Source organism: Sceloporus occidentalis, unplaced genomic scaffold (genome assembly GCF_023333645.1).
Source record: "Sceloporus occidentalis isolate IW3139 unplaced genomic scaffold, rSceOcc1.0.p SCAF_21, whole genome shotgun sequence".
NCBI classification, from domain to species: Eukaryota; Metazoa; Chordata; class Lepidosauria; order Squamata; family Phrynosomatidae; genus Sceloporus; species Sceloporus occidentalis.
This window is the reverse complement of record NW_028317001.1, coordinates 6,808,848-6,825,339: the sequence shown is the minus strand read 5'-3', so window position 1 is coordinate 6,825,339 and position 16,492 is coordinate 6,808,848. Positions and strand designations below refer to the sequence as shown.

Genomic DNA, 16,492 nt, shown 5'->3' with positions numbered 1-16,492 from the left:
GCCATGCCAGCATGGTAACTTGGGCCTTTTTTTCCCCTTTGGCAGGGCTTCATGTCCTTGCTGCTGTCGCCACCGCTGAGGAACCTGGCCCGAGCCGCCGCCTGCCAGCAGAGCCAGGGGACTTGGCCCTCGATGCCAGGACCCTGGATCGAGTCCTCCAAGCCCGGCAGCAAGGTAAGTGCGGAGGTGAACCCAGGGAAGGGAGCGGGGGCACCCAGAAACCCTGCCTGTGGGAGTGGGTGATGGGCTCCACAGGCTGACCCTAACCATCCTCTTTCTTTTCCCCCCACAGAGAACCGGACGGAGCGGAGGTTCTCTGCGCTGGAGGAGAAGGTGGACAAGCTGGCGGAGAGAGTCTCCTCCATGGAAGAGACCCTCCTGGAACTCCTCCGCCGGCTTCCCACCCCACCGCCTCCTCCCCCTCCCTGAAGCAGCTTCCCTCCCCTGCCCCCTCTGCCATCCCCCCTTCACCACCCTTCACCCTCCCCCTTCCCTTTGTAAATAGTTGTAAATAAGATTTTTATTGTTGTTATTAATAAAAAACTTTATTTTTTAAAAAAATATTGTGTGGTTCATTATGCGCAACTGCGGCAGTGTGGCTGTGAGTGTGAATGTGACAGCTTAGGCGCAACTGTGCACTCTAAAGCTAGGCAGGAGTGCTGGGAGGTAGCAGTGTCCAAACTCTGTCCTTCCAGGCATTTGGACTTCATCTCCCAGAATCCCAGACCACAGGGCAAGGTGGCTGGGGATTCTGGGAGATGAAGTCCAAACGCCTGGAAGGACAGAGTTTGGACATTGCTGGTTTGGGGACCAGCGAGCCAGGCATGGTGGGAGGAGGGAACAGGAAGGGTAGACTAGAGTAGATAGGGCTGGGAGGGAACACATGCCCTGGGAGGCGAAATGATGTCTTTATGGGACATCTTGGGACCTAGTGCCTTGTCAGTGCTCCCTGCCCCTTGATCCCAGGCCCCCTCTAGTTGCCCTTTGCCTTTGGGGGCGGGGTGTGGGCGGTGGGATTACCACAGAGTCACTGAAGAGGCTGGAGGATGGCCCAGCAAGAGGCTGCTGAGACAACTCCACCTCCATGGCAACTCCCTGCTCCTCAGCTGGAAGGATTGCTCTTGCTGGGGGCTCCTGCTGCCCTACTCCTTCCTCCACGACCCTGGGGACAGCCCTGGCTCTTCCAGCTCTTGCTGGGGGCTCCTGCTGCTCAACCCCTTCATCCACGACCCTGGGGACAGCCCTGCCTCTTCCATCCTGCTACCTACGTACCCTTCTGCGTCTCGGGCCACCCTGCCCTCCTCTCATGATCTCCAGCATTTGCCCCATCAGAACAGTCTGCGCTTCCAAGGTGGTGTTGAGTCGCCTCTGCTCCTGGTCTGACCTGTCTATTGATCTCTCCTGGTTCTGAACGGCCCTCTCTTGAACTTCTAGGTTCCTCTCTTGAAATCCCAGTGCCCTCACTTGAACTTCTAGGTTCCTCTCATGAACTCCCAGTGTCCTCTCTTGAAATCCTAGTGCCGTCTCTTGAAATCCCAGTGCCCTTTCCATGAGCTCCCTGCGGGACTGTCTGCCCCTCTCCCTGTCCTCAAAGGCTCGCTGCCCCTGCTGCATCAGTGCTGCCATGTGCTCTTCTGAGCAAGCCTTGAGCTGATCCACAGCCGCCACAGTTTTAGTAGCTGCTGACGGACGCACCCTTTTCTTCTTGGTGGCAAGTCGCTCCTCTGCTGACATGGCAGCTATGGGATTAGCTGGAGGTGGTTCTCCTTCTCCTTCTCCTTCTTCTTCTGCTTCAGTTCGTCCTCCTACTATGGGACATACAAGCAGAGAGTCACAGAAGCCTACAGTTAGCAGAGACCCTGAGGGCCATCTAGTCCAACCCCATTCTGCCATGCAGGAACTCTCACTCAAAGCTGTGGCAAAGGGTAGAGCTTCAAACTAAGGGCATGGGGAAAGGAGAGATTTACATGCAAGGGAGGGGTGCCTTAGGAATGTGGGACACATGCAGCACATGACCATGCCAGGGACACTCACAATCCTACTTCCACAGCAACCTTGCAAACATACCAGCACAGTAAGCAGTGAAAGAAACATGCCACAATTGCGCAGTTGAGCCATGCAGTTATAAACATAAATATAGGGTTTACCTTGCATACTCTCTTCGGCCTCACTGCCATCACTGGCGGGTGCACTGGCCCGGGAGACAGGTGAGCGGTCACGGCAGCTGCTGGTCGTGGGAGAGGATCCAGCACGAGATGGTGGTCTCCTTCTGGAGCTCCTGGCCCCAGCAGACATTTGTCTGAGCAGGGCGCAGCGATCCAGAGGTCTCTGGCTGCTGGAGGAATCGCCCGAGTCGGGGTGTTCCTCCTCCTCCTGCTCCTCATCTGTATGACAAGGGACAAGGGTCATCTCTGTCCTGTGCCCACCCCGGGGCCACATCTTCCCCTTCTCCCATTTCCCCCTCCCTTCCCCCCAGGGGCCCTGGCGCATCTTACCCTGAGGGGGCATCAAAAGGTCTTGGGCACATTCAAGGTCCGGGGTCTCGTCCTCCTCCTCCACCACCACAGGCTCCGCTCTGGCTGGCTGGCCCGCCGGGACCCTCACACGCTCCCCACTGGTGGCTAGTCTATTGGGTCTGATGCTTCCATCACTTTTAATGAAAACATGCAGCTCCTTGTAAAAGGGCAGGGGGGTGCCCTTCTTAGTACCTCTGGCCAGGGCATCTCTGTATTGTTTGTATTGAGATTTTAGCGACTTGCATTTTTGGCGACACTCCTCCAAAGTTCTGTTGTGGCCCTTGGCTCTCATGGCTTCTTCCACTTCTCGATATGTGTCAGCATTCAGGTAGGACTGCTCCAATTTTTGCAGAATGTTTGGCTGGGACCATATAGCTATAAGGTCAGCCGTCTCCGCATGAGACCAAGACGTCCCCCTACCTTTTTTCGGGGTGCTGGTGGATGGCTGAGCCATCCTGCCTGGTGGCCAAGGGGAGCCGCCGCACAGCTGTGCCACGAGCGGCCGAACTGTGCCCGTTCCCAGGTGAAAATGGCGCAGGAATGTGTGTATGGGGTCACTTTAAATTCCAAACTTTCCCTTATCACTTTCTACAACCAAAACATCCGCCGGCAAAACTTACAACTTCCCGCGATTCCAGCAACGCATGCGCACATGGAGCTCTAGGGTTAGGGTTACGAGACTTAAAATGCGCCGCAGCTGTGCCGCAGCTTCCACAGCTGCATGGCAGCGGACGCTGCAATTAAAGCCCGACTGCAAACCACGCATGTCCCGGACCCCGACCCAATATGCGACACAGCTGACACGGAGCTTTTAAACGGGCAACTTATATTTGCGGCGTGGCAATTCTGGCGTACCGGTGCAGCAGCTTACAGACGGAGATGCGCATGTACGCCGCATATCAAAAAGAAGCGGAAAAAAGCAGCACCTTTTTAATGCCGCTTCTTCCCACTTGGGGCGTGCGGGGGGCGTGTTCATGGCGGCATTCAGGTAAGGCCCATCTGAAGGCTCTACCTTCATGACGTCATGAATACACCCCTTTTTGCCCGTCTGTATCCCGCCTATGAATGCTTCAGGTAAGGAGCATCAGACTGAGGTCACAATGGGCCAGTCTCAAAATGGCCGCTGGACCACAAAATGGCTGCCAGAACACAAAATGGCCACCTCAACCTTAGCGCGTCACAGTTGGCAGTTTGAGGCCTTCAGGAAACCCATAATGGAGGATGTAAGGTCCCTAAAGTCAGAAGTGACCCCAAACAGGATTTCCCAACCTTAACAACCTCAGCCTGAAAACCAAGGATAGTATAGGGATTCTGTTAGTATACCGTCCACCCTGTTGTCTAACAGACTCCCTATCCGAGTTGACACAGCTGGTCTCGGAGTTGTTGTTGGAGTCGCCCAGACTTAAAATTCTGGGCGACTTCAACATCCCACTCGAGACCAGTTTAACAGGTGCGGCTCGGGAGTTCATGGATTCCATGACAGGCATGGGCCTATCCCAATTGGTTTCCGGGCCAACACATTGCGCAGGTCATACCCTTGATGCGGTCTTCAGTACGGAGCAGGAATATCCGTGGGCGGAGGTAACTAGTACCACCGCACTGTCGTGGACGGATCATTTCCTGGTCAAGGCTGAACTAAGAGCCACAGTCTGCCCCGTCGGAGGTGGAGGACCCATTAGAATGGTCCACCCTCGAAGGTTAATAGAACCAATTGGATTCCAGAAAGGCTTAGAGGGTTCCTTGGTTGGTAATGCCAGTGATTCTGTCGATGCTCTGGTTAATACCTAGAACACCGATATCGCCAGGGCCATCGACACAATTGCTCCCAAGCGTCCTTTCCAACACGCTCCTAATCGTAAATCATGGTATACTGAATATCTGAGGAAAATGAAGCGGGTTGTACAACGACTAGAGCGCGACTGGTGTGACAGTCGACTCCTATCTGACAGAACTCGTCATAGGAAATTCCTTCATTCCTATAGAGAGGTGGTACAGGCAGCACAGAGATCTTTCTCCTCTGCACGTATTGCATCTGCGGAGTCCCGTCCAGCAAAGCTGTTTGGGGTGGTAAGGGAACTGACACAGGTTCCACCTGTGCAGAACCCTTTGGATAACCCAACAACGGCCTGCTGTGATGTTTTTAACAATTACTTCGCAGATAAAATCTCTCAGATAAGAGCCAACCTGGATGCTGGGATTGCAGCAGAATCGACTGATGAGGTGTCCAGTGAACCCATTGTTGAGGTTAAACTGGATCGGTTTGAGCTTGTGAATACTGATGATGTGGACAAGATCCTTGGAAATGTGAAGAAGATGACATGTCCCCTTGATCCCTGCCTGTCATGGCTTGCTGTCCAGGGGGGTGATGCCTTGATGGCATTTCTTAGAAATGTCATCAATGCATCCCTTAGGGAAGGTTGTGTTCCACCTTGCTTAAAGTAGGCAGTTGTCAGACCGCTCCTGAAAAAACCTTCCCTGGACCCCCCGGATATGAAGAACTAACTACAGGCCTGTATCCCATCTGCCATTTTTGAGCAAGGTGATCGAGAGGGCTGTCGCCTTTCAACTCCAAGTCATCTTGGATGAAACCGATTATCTAGACCCATTTCAAACCAGTTTCAGGACGGGATATGGGGTGGAGACTGCCATGGTTGCTCTGGCTGACAGTCTTCGTCTAGGCATTGACAGAGGAAGTGTGACCCTGTTGGTGCTTCTAGATCTCTCAGCGGCCTTCAATACAATTGATCACGACATCCTCTTGGAACGCCTGGGAGAGTTAGGAATTGGTGGCACTGCACTCCAGTGGTTCCGATCCTTCCTCTCGGGTAGATTCCAGAGGATGATGCTTGGGGACAGTCGCTCCTTGAAAACGGATCTTAAATATGGAGTCCCTCAAGGTGCCATACTGTCCCTGATGCTATTCAACATTTATATGAAGCCCCTGGGGGAAATCATTCGCAGACATGGGGCAGGGTGTTATCAGTACGCTGATGACACCCAAATATATTTCTCCATGTATTGATCAGCAACTATGACAACAGATGGCATTTCTCCCCTCAATCAATGTCTTGAAGCAGTAATGGGCTGGATGAGGAAAAACAAACTCAGGCTGAATCCAGACAAAACGGAGGTACTTACAGTAGGGGGCCCCAAGCCAGGTACAGGGTTGCAACCTCCAGTCCTAGATGGGGTCATGCTCTCCACAAAGGACTGTGTTCACAGTCTGAGGGTGCTCCTAGACCCATCGCTTCACATGAGAAATCAGGTGAATGCGACGATCAGGAGCGCCTGTTATCAGCTTCGGCTGACACGCCAGCTGCGCCCTTTCCTGGAAGTAAAGGACCTGGAAACTGTTGTACATTCACTGGTAACTTCATGACTTGATTTCTGTAACGCGCTCTACATGGGGCTACCCTTGTGTCTAGTCCTGAAACTTCAACTAGTGCAAAATATGGCAGCCAGGCTGGTCGCCGGAAAAACTAGGAGTGACCGAATAACACCCATCTTAAAATCTCTTCACTTGCTGCCTATTAGTTTCCGGGCACAGTACAAGGTGTTGGTTATAACATTTAAAGCCCTACATGGCTTGGGCCCAACCTATTTGAGGGATGGCCTGCTTCCATATAATCCGCCCCACTGCACCCTCAGGTCCTCTGGGAGGAATCTATTGCAGCCTTTAAAAAACAGACTAACTGCTACTTCCCAGAGGGCCTTCTCTGCAATTGCTCCCAAACTATGGAACGGTCTGCCAGACAAGATCAGTCAAATTGCCAGCTTAGACAGCTTTAAAAAAAGCTGTCAAGACGGATCTCTTCCGGCAGGCCTTTCCTGAATAAAGTGCCCAGCCACAGAATGACTGCCCCCCACATCATGTATCAGCCCACCGCTCTCTCCTTGTTATATTTTATTGTGTTTTTTAATTGTGTTTTTAATAGATATTTTAATTGTACATGTTTAATCCTGTTTTAAGGGGAGGAATTTGGGACATAATTTTGTAAATGTGGATTTTAATATGTTGTGAGCTGCTTTGATTGTCTTGTAACAGAAAAGCGGGATATAAATAAAAGTATTATTATTACTACAATACCTAAAGGTTTTCCTGATGCTCTAATATAGAGACTCCCTGAGATAGCCAGTATTCTCAAGCAAAGGAGGGCCAAGAGAGTCCTGGAGAAGCTTATGTTGGGGTGGCTCTGGATCTCTGGTGCCCAACAAACTACAAATCCCAGGATTCCAGAGGATGGAGCCAGGAGAGTTAACGCAGTTTCGAACTGGATTATTTCTGCAGTGCAGATACAGCCTGAGCTGGTTGTAAAAGGGTAGAAGTACCCAAGTCTGGTTTTTACCCTCTTAATAATGGTTTTACTTTTAAAAAATAAGCACTTTTTTGTCTAATCCTTATTTTTGTTGTTTGTTTCTATATTTGTTTGTTTCATTCTTGTTAATATCAGATGGTCTGGTTTGTCAACTTCCTTCATGCATAAAAATCTCTTAATAAGGAAACTGGGGAGACTTTTAAAACCTCCCAAAGAGCCACTTTTGGCCTTTTTTGGGGAACAAGCCTCCTCTTAGAAGCCAAAGCCTAATGTTTGTGAGGAAGAAGAATAAGGCTTGTATTAAAGCTATCCTCCCCATTTCTGATCCCTAATTGTCTGTAAAAGAACCATGAAAGATCATATCCCTGATCATTAGGATCTTCTCATGTCTTTATTCTATAACCAGTTCTATCTATTTGCATTAATTCTTTATAGGAGATCCAATTTGCATCTTTTTTTGAATCTCTGGTCTCCTTTCGCAGGAACTTCATTTCGGACCCCTTGGACACAGCTTTGGGGCACCATTTGCTGGAAGTGACCCAAGTGCAAGACCACCAGGACCCCTGCCCACCTGATGGCCGACACAGAGGCCAAGCAGAAGGAGATGGACTCCAAGAGAAAGAGGATGCAGAGACACAAGAACTCTTTGGTGAGTCAAGGTTCTTGACTATTAGTTTCATCTGTGTCACTGCTGGGCCAGTTCATGAAAGCAAATAGAGAACATACTTTCCCAATTTACCAGAGACAGTCCTTCGGTAAGTCACTATCCTATTAGCTTCATCTGTGTCACTGCTGGGCCAATTTATGAAAGGAAGCAAATCACATACTGTCTGAGTTTGGCAAAGACAGTCCTGGTTAATGCTCTGTCAACCCACTTTTTCAGGGGCTTTTAAAAATGTCCCGATTGCTCTCTCCTCCTCCCATTTTCCCCCTTCTCAGCTTACTTCAATTTCTGAGTGCCATTCAGTTTGCACCCCATCAACTCAAAAGTGGGGAGAGGAGAGGAAAGAAAGAGGCAGGATATTGCCCTTCCCAGGAGGCTGAAGCAAAAGCAAACTGTTGTGCCCTTCCTAGCTTGTGTGATCTTTCTCATAAACAACTTTCTCTGTGGCTTGCATCCATTGTGGTGTCTCCTTTTCTCTGTAGCAGCAGAAAGCAAGCTTGCTCCATCATCAATACGTCCCTTTCCAATATTTAAACATGGATATCATATCCGCTGCTAATTTGCTTTTCTCAAGGCTAAACATACCCAGCTCTCTAAGCCATTCCTCTTAGGGCTTCATGGTTTCCAAATCCTTCACCACTTTGGATGCCCTCCTCTGGGCATGTTCAAACTATTCAACATCCTTTTGAATTGTGGGGCTCAGAACTGGACACAGGATTATTCCAAGGGAGGCCTAACCAAAGCAGAAGAGAGTGGCACTATTACTTCCCGTGATCAAGAAACTATATTCATATTGATGCAGCTTAGAATGACATTGGCTTTTTTAGCTGCCGCATCACACTGTTGGCCCATGTTCAACTTGTGGTCTACTGGGAGTCCTAGATCCCTTTCAAGTGTAGTTTAATTGAGATAGCAACTTCCTGTAGAATATTTGAATTTGAATTTAGTGAGGCACTATTGCTCTCCACTTTATAAGGATACTAAATACCCCATCGTAAACTGCCAATTGTCAGAACCAGCTTCTGTGGTTCATCCAGAATGGTCTTGAGGTTTAGGGGGGAGTAGTAGTTTAAATGTTAGTAGTTTTAAGTCGTTGGTAAGTAAAATGGGGCCTAGAACGGCTTGGAGGAAGGGAATCAGTTGTGGAGGCTATTAACTGACTGGTTTGTGAGATTTGGGTGGCAGGCATGCCCCAGGGGGAGAGGCATATGAGAATGGTGGAAGAAGAAGGCAAGAGGTACCTCCCTTCAGCCACCATCTTGGGGGGAGAGAGGCAGGCAAGTTCCAACTGCCTGCCTGAAGAAGAAAAGCCCTCCCTTCAGCCACCATCTTGGGGAGAGAGAGGCAGGCAAGCTCCAACTGCCTGCCTGAAGAAGAAAAGCCCTCCCTTCAGCCACCATCTTGGGGGGAGAGAGGCAGGCTAGCTCCACCAGGCCTGCCTGAAGAAGAAAAGCCCTCCCTTCAGCCACCATCTTGGGGGGAGAGAGGCAGGCTAATCCAACTGTCTGCCTGAAGAAGTAAAGCCCTCCCTTCAGCCACCATCTTGGGGGGAGAGAGGCAGGCTAGCTCCAACTGCCTGCCTGAAGAAGAAAAGCCCTCCCTTCAGCCACCATCTTGGGGGGAGAGAGGCAGGCTAATCCAACTGCCTGCCTGAAGAAGAAAAGCCCTCCCTTCAGCCACCATCTTGGGGGGAGAGAGGCAGGCTAGCTCCAACTGCCTGCCTGAAGAAGAATAGCCCTCCCTTCAGCCACCATCTTGGGGGGAGAGAGGCAGGCAAGCTCCAACTGCCTGCCTGAAGAAGAAAAGCCCTCCCTTCAGCCACCATCTTGGGGGTGAGAGAGGCAGGCAAGCTCCACCAGGCCTGCCTGAAGAAGTAAAGCCCTCCCTTCAGCCACCATCTTGGGGGGAGAGAGGCAGGCTAGCTCCACCAGGCCTGCCTGAAGAAGTAAAGCCCTCCCTTCAGCCACCATCTTGGGGGGAGAGAGGCAGGCTAGCTCCACCAGGCCTGCCTGAAGAAGTAAAGCCCTCCCTTCAGCCACCATCTTGGGGGGAGAGAGGCAGGCTAGCTCCAACTGCCTGCCTGAAGAAGAAAAGCCCTCCCTTCAGCCACCATCTTGGGGGGAGAGAGGCAGGCTAATCCAACTGCCTGCCTGAAGAAGAAAAGCCCTCCCTTCAGCCACCATCTTGGGGGGAGAGAGGCAGGCAAGCTCCAACTGCCTGCCTGAAGAAGAAAAGCCCTCCCTTCAGCCACCATCTTGGGGGGAGAGAGGCAGGCAAGCTCCAACTGCCTGCCTGAAGAAGAAAAGCCCTCCCTTCAGCCACCATCTTGGGGGGAGAGAGGCAGGCTAATCCAACTGTCTGCCTGAAGAAGAAAAGCCCTCCCTTCAGCCACCATCTTGGGGGGAGAGAGGCAGGCTAGCTCCAACTGCCTGCCTGAAGAAGAAAAGCCCTCCCTTCAGCCACCATCTTGGGGGGAGAGAGGCAGGCTAATCCAACTGCCTGCCTGAAGAAGAAAAGCCCTCCCTTCAGCCACCATCTTGGGGGGAGAGAGGCAGGCTAGCTCCAACTGCCTGCCTGAAGAAGAATAGCCCTCCCTTCAGCCACCATCTTGGGGGGAGAGAGGCAGGCAAGCTCCAACTGCCTGCCTGAAGAAGAAAAGCCCTCCCTTCAGCCACCATCTTGGGGGGGAGAGAGGCAGGCAAGCTCCACCAGGCCTGCCTGAAGAAGTAAAGCCCTCCCTTCAGCCACCATCTTGGGGGGAGAGAGGCAGGCTAGCTCCACCAGGCCTGCCTGAAGAAGTAAAGCCCTCCCTTCAGCCACCATCTTGGGGGGAGAGAGGCAGGCAAGCTCCACCAGGCCTGCCTGAAGAAGAAAAGCCCTCCCTTCAGCCACCATCTTGGGGGGAGAGAGGCAGGCAAGCTCCACCAGGCCTGCCTGAAGAAGAAAAGCCCTCCCTTCAGCCACCATCTTGGGGGTGAGAGAGGCAGGCAAGCTCCACCAGGCCTGCCTGAAGAAGTAAAGCCCTCCCTTCAGCCACCATCTTGGGGGTGAGAGAGGCAGGCAAGCTCCACCAGGCCTGCCTGAAGAAGTAAAGCCCTCCCTTCAGCCACCATCTTGGGGGGAGAGAGGCAGGCTAGCTCCACCAGGCCTGCCTGAAGAAGTAAAGCCCTCCCTTCAGCCACCATCTTGGGGGGAGAGAGGCAGGCAAGCTCCACCAGGCCTGCCTGAAGAAGTAAAGCCCTCCCTTCAGCCACCATCTTGGGGGGAGAGAGGCAGGCTAGCTCCACCAGGCCTGCCTGAAGAAGTAAAGCCCTCCCTTCAGCCACCATCTTGGGGGGAGAGAGGCAGGCTAGCTCCACCAGGCCTGCCTGAAGAAGTAAAGCCCTCCCTTCAGCCACCATCTTGGGGGGAGAGAGGCAGGCAAGCTCCACCAGGCCTGCCTGAAGAAGAAAAGCCCTCCCTTCAGCCACCATCTTGGGGGGAGAGAGGCAGGCAAGCTCTAACTCCCTGCCTGAACGAAGAAAAAGCCCTCCTTCCGACCACCATCTTGAGGGGGAGAGAGGCCTGTTATGTTTTATTTTGACTTTGTATTGTACTTGCTGTTGTACGCTGCTTTGATCTAATTTGGAAAAACGGTATATAAATAAACATTATTATTATTATTATTATTATTATTACCTTGGCAGCTCGGTTGGTTAGGGGCTGAAGGGCCAGCAAACACACAGAACTCCAGAGGCATTTCAAATAGGTCTTTGTGTTTTTTTAGGGGGAAAGTAAAACACACACACACATACATATACGTGTTCATGCGCGCGCACACACACACAAACACACAAACTGGGTAACAAAGGTGGGAGTGGTGAATAGTGTGAGGCTTTGCTAATGGTAATACATTACCTAGATCAGTGATGGTGAACCTTTTAGAGGCCGAGTCCCCAAACTACAACCCAAAAGCCACTTATTTATTGCAAATTGCCGTGTCCCTCTGGCTTTCTAGTAACAACCTCTGGCAAAATCTGTGCTGGGGTGATGGCACACGTGCCCACAGAGAGGGCTCTGAGTGCCACCTCTGGCACGTGTGCCATAGCTTCGCCATCACTGACCTAGATGGATCTCGAATCCAATTGCTGAGGGTCCAGAATGGGGAGAGAAGACAGTAAATTCAATGGCAAGTGGGGCTGGCGAGTGTAGAGAGGTGTTAGGAATGTAAATCAACAGAGGGTCTGTCTGCAACTGGACTGACGCTGAAGAAAAGCCCGTTGGGGCTGATATTTATACTGAAATTGTTGCTTGGGGGCAGAAGCCGAGCATTCAAAAAGGTTTAAATTGGTTTAGAAAGTTTTTTGTGTGGGGAAAGAATTGTCTGAAGCTGAATTAAATGCAATGGGTGCTTGGTGGAAATACTTCAGCCAAAAAGGATTATCACACCAGCTCTCAGGTCCTTCTTGGCTCTGAATTCTGGTCCCATTCAAAGCCAATGTATAGCAGAGTCTGAAGGCGACACTCCCAGAGCTCAATAATAACACAGCAAGAACAGAAGCAAATCTCCAGATATAGGTATTGGCAATGCACTAACCACTTTCCACACTTAAAAATAACTCAGAGACACAGTTGATTTCCTCCAAGTCCTTGGAGGTTCTTTAGCTTGAGTTGCAATAGAAAACAAATATGTACCAGCTCTCCTCTCCGACTTCCATCAACTTCACAATCTCTTATACACACAACTCCAACCCACATCATTCCACATGTGAGCTATATACTGTATTGGTTGTGAGTCATCTCCTGGTGCCACACAGCATGAAGCATCCTCTGCAATTAGCTTGCATCATGCCATGTGCTCTGACTCAACACTCTATGGCAGGCTCAAAGGAAATGATGCCACTTTTCAATCAAAGTATTTTTACATATATATATTGGAATATTTTTCAAATGCCTGACTATCTGCTTCCACTGATTTCCTTATGGCAGTTCACCTACAATCTTGTCTTTGCTAGCTCCTAGGAGTAAGGATACAATCATTATATGGATTTGGGGCATCCAGAACAGGGTTATGCTCGGGTCACTCACACCAACTATGTCACGTTACAGACGGCCTGAAAGGGTGGTTTGCCGGTGCTGCCTGTTGCTGTGTCCAGGAACCGCAGTGGCCAAACTGCGTAGTTTCCAGACACAGCAAAAAAGCAGCTCGAAAATGGCGCTTCTTTTCTGCACCCCAGAAGTGGCACCGAGAGGCGCTAGTCGCACACTTGCAGCGTCACTTCTGCCGTGCAACATCTGGACGCTATGCGTCCGTGACATCAAAATGGCGGCGCCTGTGTGGAAGGGTGTCAATTTGTACGCTCCCTGTGCATACTAGAGTTCAGGGGTGTCTAGAATAGATGCCCCTTTCTAACCCTAGTACGCCCCTTCCTAACCCTAGTATGTGTGGAGCGCGTACTTTCGGCGCATGTGTAACGCGCCCAAATTAATTTAATCTCACCTAGGGAGGGGTTAACGTGGGGCTAAATCTTGGTGTAACACCTTCCTCTCTTAATACTGAGATTCAGTCTTGTCTGTCATTGTCATTGTTTACAGAAGAACATGTCAGCCATGAGAGAGTCCACACAAGAAAGAAGTCACATAAATGTCAGCACTGTGGGAAACATTTTGCTTACAAGTCAGTCCTTGTCAAGCATCTGAGAGTCCACACAGGAGAGAAGCCATACAAATGCCAGCATTGTGGGAAAGGTTTTCTTGGAAGTCTGACCTAGTGAAACATCAAAGAGTCCACACAGGAGACAAGCCATACAAATGTCAGCATTGTGGGAAAGGTTTTTCTTGGAAGTCATACCTAGTGTTACATCAGAGAGTCCACAGAGGAGAGAAGCCATACAAATGCCAGCATTGTGGGAAATGTTTTTCTTTGAAGTCACTGCTTGTGCAACATCAGAGAATCCACACAGGAGAGAAGCCATACAAATGCCAGCATTGTGGGAAATGTTTTTCTCAGAAGGCACACCTAGTGAAACATCAGAGAGTCCACACAGGAGAGAAGCCATACAAATGCCAGCATTGTGGGAAAGGTTTTTCTTGGAAGTCAGACCTAGTGAAACATCAGAGAGTCCACACGGGAGAGAAGCCACACAAATGCCAGCATTGTGGACAATGTTTTGCTCAGAAGCCAAACCTAGAGACACATCAGAGAGTCCACACAGGAGAGCAGCCTTTCAAATGCCAGCATTGTGGGAAATGTTTTTCTTCAAAGTCACACCTAGTGAAACATCAGAAAGGCCACACAGGAAAGAAGCCTCAAAAATCCCAGAAATGAACTAACATTATTTTTGTGGAGAAGGAATACAAAGAATATATTTTTCTTCCTTTGGTGATAAGAAAATGAGCTTGTGATTTGTGTGTTAGGTTTGTCTCTCCATATGTCTTTATGTTTTAAAGTTATATTTTCTTAATTTTAGCTTTTAATTGCTATTAGTGTAGATCATTGCTTTAGTTTATAAATTTTACTGGGGATTATGGGTTGTGGAATGGGTTAGCTAGATAGAGGGTGGGATTTGTTGCAGCTGGCTAGAATAGTTATTTGATTGATAGCCTTTGGGATGTGTGGGATGTTAGCTTAAGAAAGTTGGGGGGAAGGTATTAACAGAAAGGGGACTAGTTTCTGGGAATGACAAAGGTAGCCTTGCAACCTGTGGGCCATTGACTGTTGGAATTGGAGGTGGTGGCTAGGTTTGGAAGAGGGTGGAGTTTTAGGTTTTGGGGTTTGAATGTATTATTTGGCTTGGGGTGGGCAGTTCTGATTTAAATGCTAACTTAAATGCTGGACTGATTTAAATGGGCCTTTGCGCAGCCCCCGTCACATGATAGGGGTTGGCCGAGAACGTAGCGTCCATACCGGCCTCACTCCTAACACGTGGTGGGGGCGTCAAAATGACGGTACCCTGTACACACGGGCGCTGCCATTTTGATGCGACGGATGCGTAGCGTATGCATGTCCCGGCCCCTTTGTGACACCGCAAGTGCGCCATTGGTGCCTTGCGGCGTCACAAAGGCACCACAACAAGAACCTGCTTTTTGTGGGTTCTTTTTGTTTAGCGATGGAGCCATGCAGTTTGTTCACTTTGGCTCCCTTGCGGAGCAAACCAGGGTGGCGAGAGACTGCCATTTTTGGGCATTCTGTATCCCGCCATTGTGTTCTTAATAAAGTTCTTTGTTATTTCAACACAATGGACTCATTGATGCATATAAGTTCTGAATTTGCACAAACTGACCCTTTCTTCTCTTCTCAGTCCTCAGCTCCATTTCCAGCCATATGAGCAGCAGAGGCAAACACACACACACACACACTTAGACAGATCTGTATGTGAAAAGCAGAGTCTTCACAGCCTTTCCCTCCTGAGTCCAGCTCCGCAGCTTGGGCTCCATTCCGGAAAGAAGGAAGGAGAAAGGAAGGAAGGGTGTAGTCCTTCCCTTCTTCCAAATGCCAACAATGGAATAAGCAGCAGCAGCTAGGGCTTTGCGATCCCTGCGCATGCTCAAGAGGGGCCTTTGGTGGGAAATGTGCATGCACAGTCTCAGCCCCTGAATCTGCCGCCCTCACAGCCTGCTCTGAGGGAGGGAAGTGGGGAGAGCCCTCATTTATTCAGAATGGCTGGAGGATCTTCTGGGGGAGGGTGATGTAAGAAGGACAGAAACCCTGATCTCCTCCCCCCAAAGAAAGGGAGGGAGCATCATCCTCTCCCGAATGCTATTTAACACCTAAATGGAACCGCCTGGAGAGATCATCCGGAGGTATGGGATGGGGTTTTATCAGTACTCTTATGACATCCAATATCTCTCCATGCCCCAGACTTCAGCGTCAACTAAGGAAGGCATCTCCCCTCTGAATGAATGTCTGGAGGGAGTAATGAACAAGATGAGGAAATCAGATTGAAAGTGAATCCATTTAAGACAGAAGTACTTGTTGTTGGAGCCTCTAACCCAGGTATGGAGGTTTGTCTACTGCTCCTGGACGGGATCACAGTTCCCCTAAAGGACTATGTTTGCAGTTTGGGGGTGCTCCTGGTTCCTTTGCTCCAGATGTCAGCTCAGATAGATGTGACGGCCAAGAGTGCCTGTTATCAGCTTCGGTTGATACGCCAGCTGCGCCCTTTCCTGGAACCTGAAGACCCAGAAACTATGGTTCATGCACTGGTAAGTTCACATCTTGACTTCTGCAATGCACTCTACATAGGGCTCTGGAAACTTCAACTAATTCAAAATAAAGGCTATGGGCCCTTCCTCCTCCTCCTCCTCCTCCTCCTCCTCCTCCTCCTCCTCTTTCTGGAGGGAGTGAGCATGCTCAGTGGGAGCCAGGACAGCCATCTTCCTTCAGGGCAGAGGGGCTTCAGGGGCTGCTACTGAGCATGCCCAGATCTCCCAAGAAGCATCTCCTTCCCTCAGTGTTTCCATGGTGACAACAGACTCTGCCTGGCAACAGTGAAAGAGGCCTTTCTTTTTTGTTTTGGCGCTTTATAAAGTGCCCAAAAAGGGCGCTCTGCCGGTGCCTGTGTTTGCTGTGCGAGGGAGCCGCATCGGACAAATCGCACGACTCCCCCGCGCAGCAAGAAGAACCCGCTTTTTGCGGGTTCTTCTTGCGGCGCAGCTGTGACATCGCAAGGTGGCAATGGCACACTTGCAGTGTCACATCCGCGCTGCAACGTGCGGACACTAAGTATCCGGCACGTCAAAATGGCGGCGCTCATGTGTATAGGGTGCCACCATTTTGACATCCCCAGTACATACTAAGGATGAGGCCTGATTGGACGCTGCGTCTTCGGCCAACCCCTAGTATGTACTGGGGGCAGAGCCAAGGTCCGTCTGGAATGGGCCTTTGTTTCTTTCTGTTTTGGGAGAAGAGAGTGGGAAGAGCTTCAACACGAGAGATGGTCCTCTCTTACCTAAAAAGAGGCCAATGTATATTCACACACAGAGACCCTTTGATTCCCCTCTGAAATATCATAGAC

The 16,492-nt window shown here is 50.3% G+C and overlaps 1 protein-coding gene across 1 annotated transcript in view; it reads left to right on the top strand.

The window, feature by feature from the left end:
• LOC149301502 (uncharacterized) overlaps window positions 1–16,492 on the top strand; it is an 84,399-nt gene that overhangs the window by 40,406 nt on the left and 27,501 nt on the right. The window contains exon 3 of the mRNA XM_089484017.1: window positions 13,211–13,765. Within this exon, the coding sequence (XP_089340143.1) occupies window positions 13,211–13,765 (555 nt within the window). The remainder of the gene's footprint in view (window positions 1–13,210; window positions 13,766–16,492) is intronic.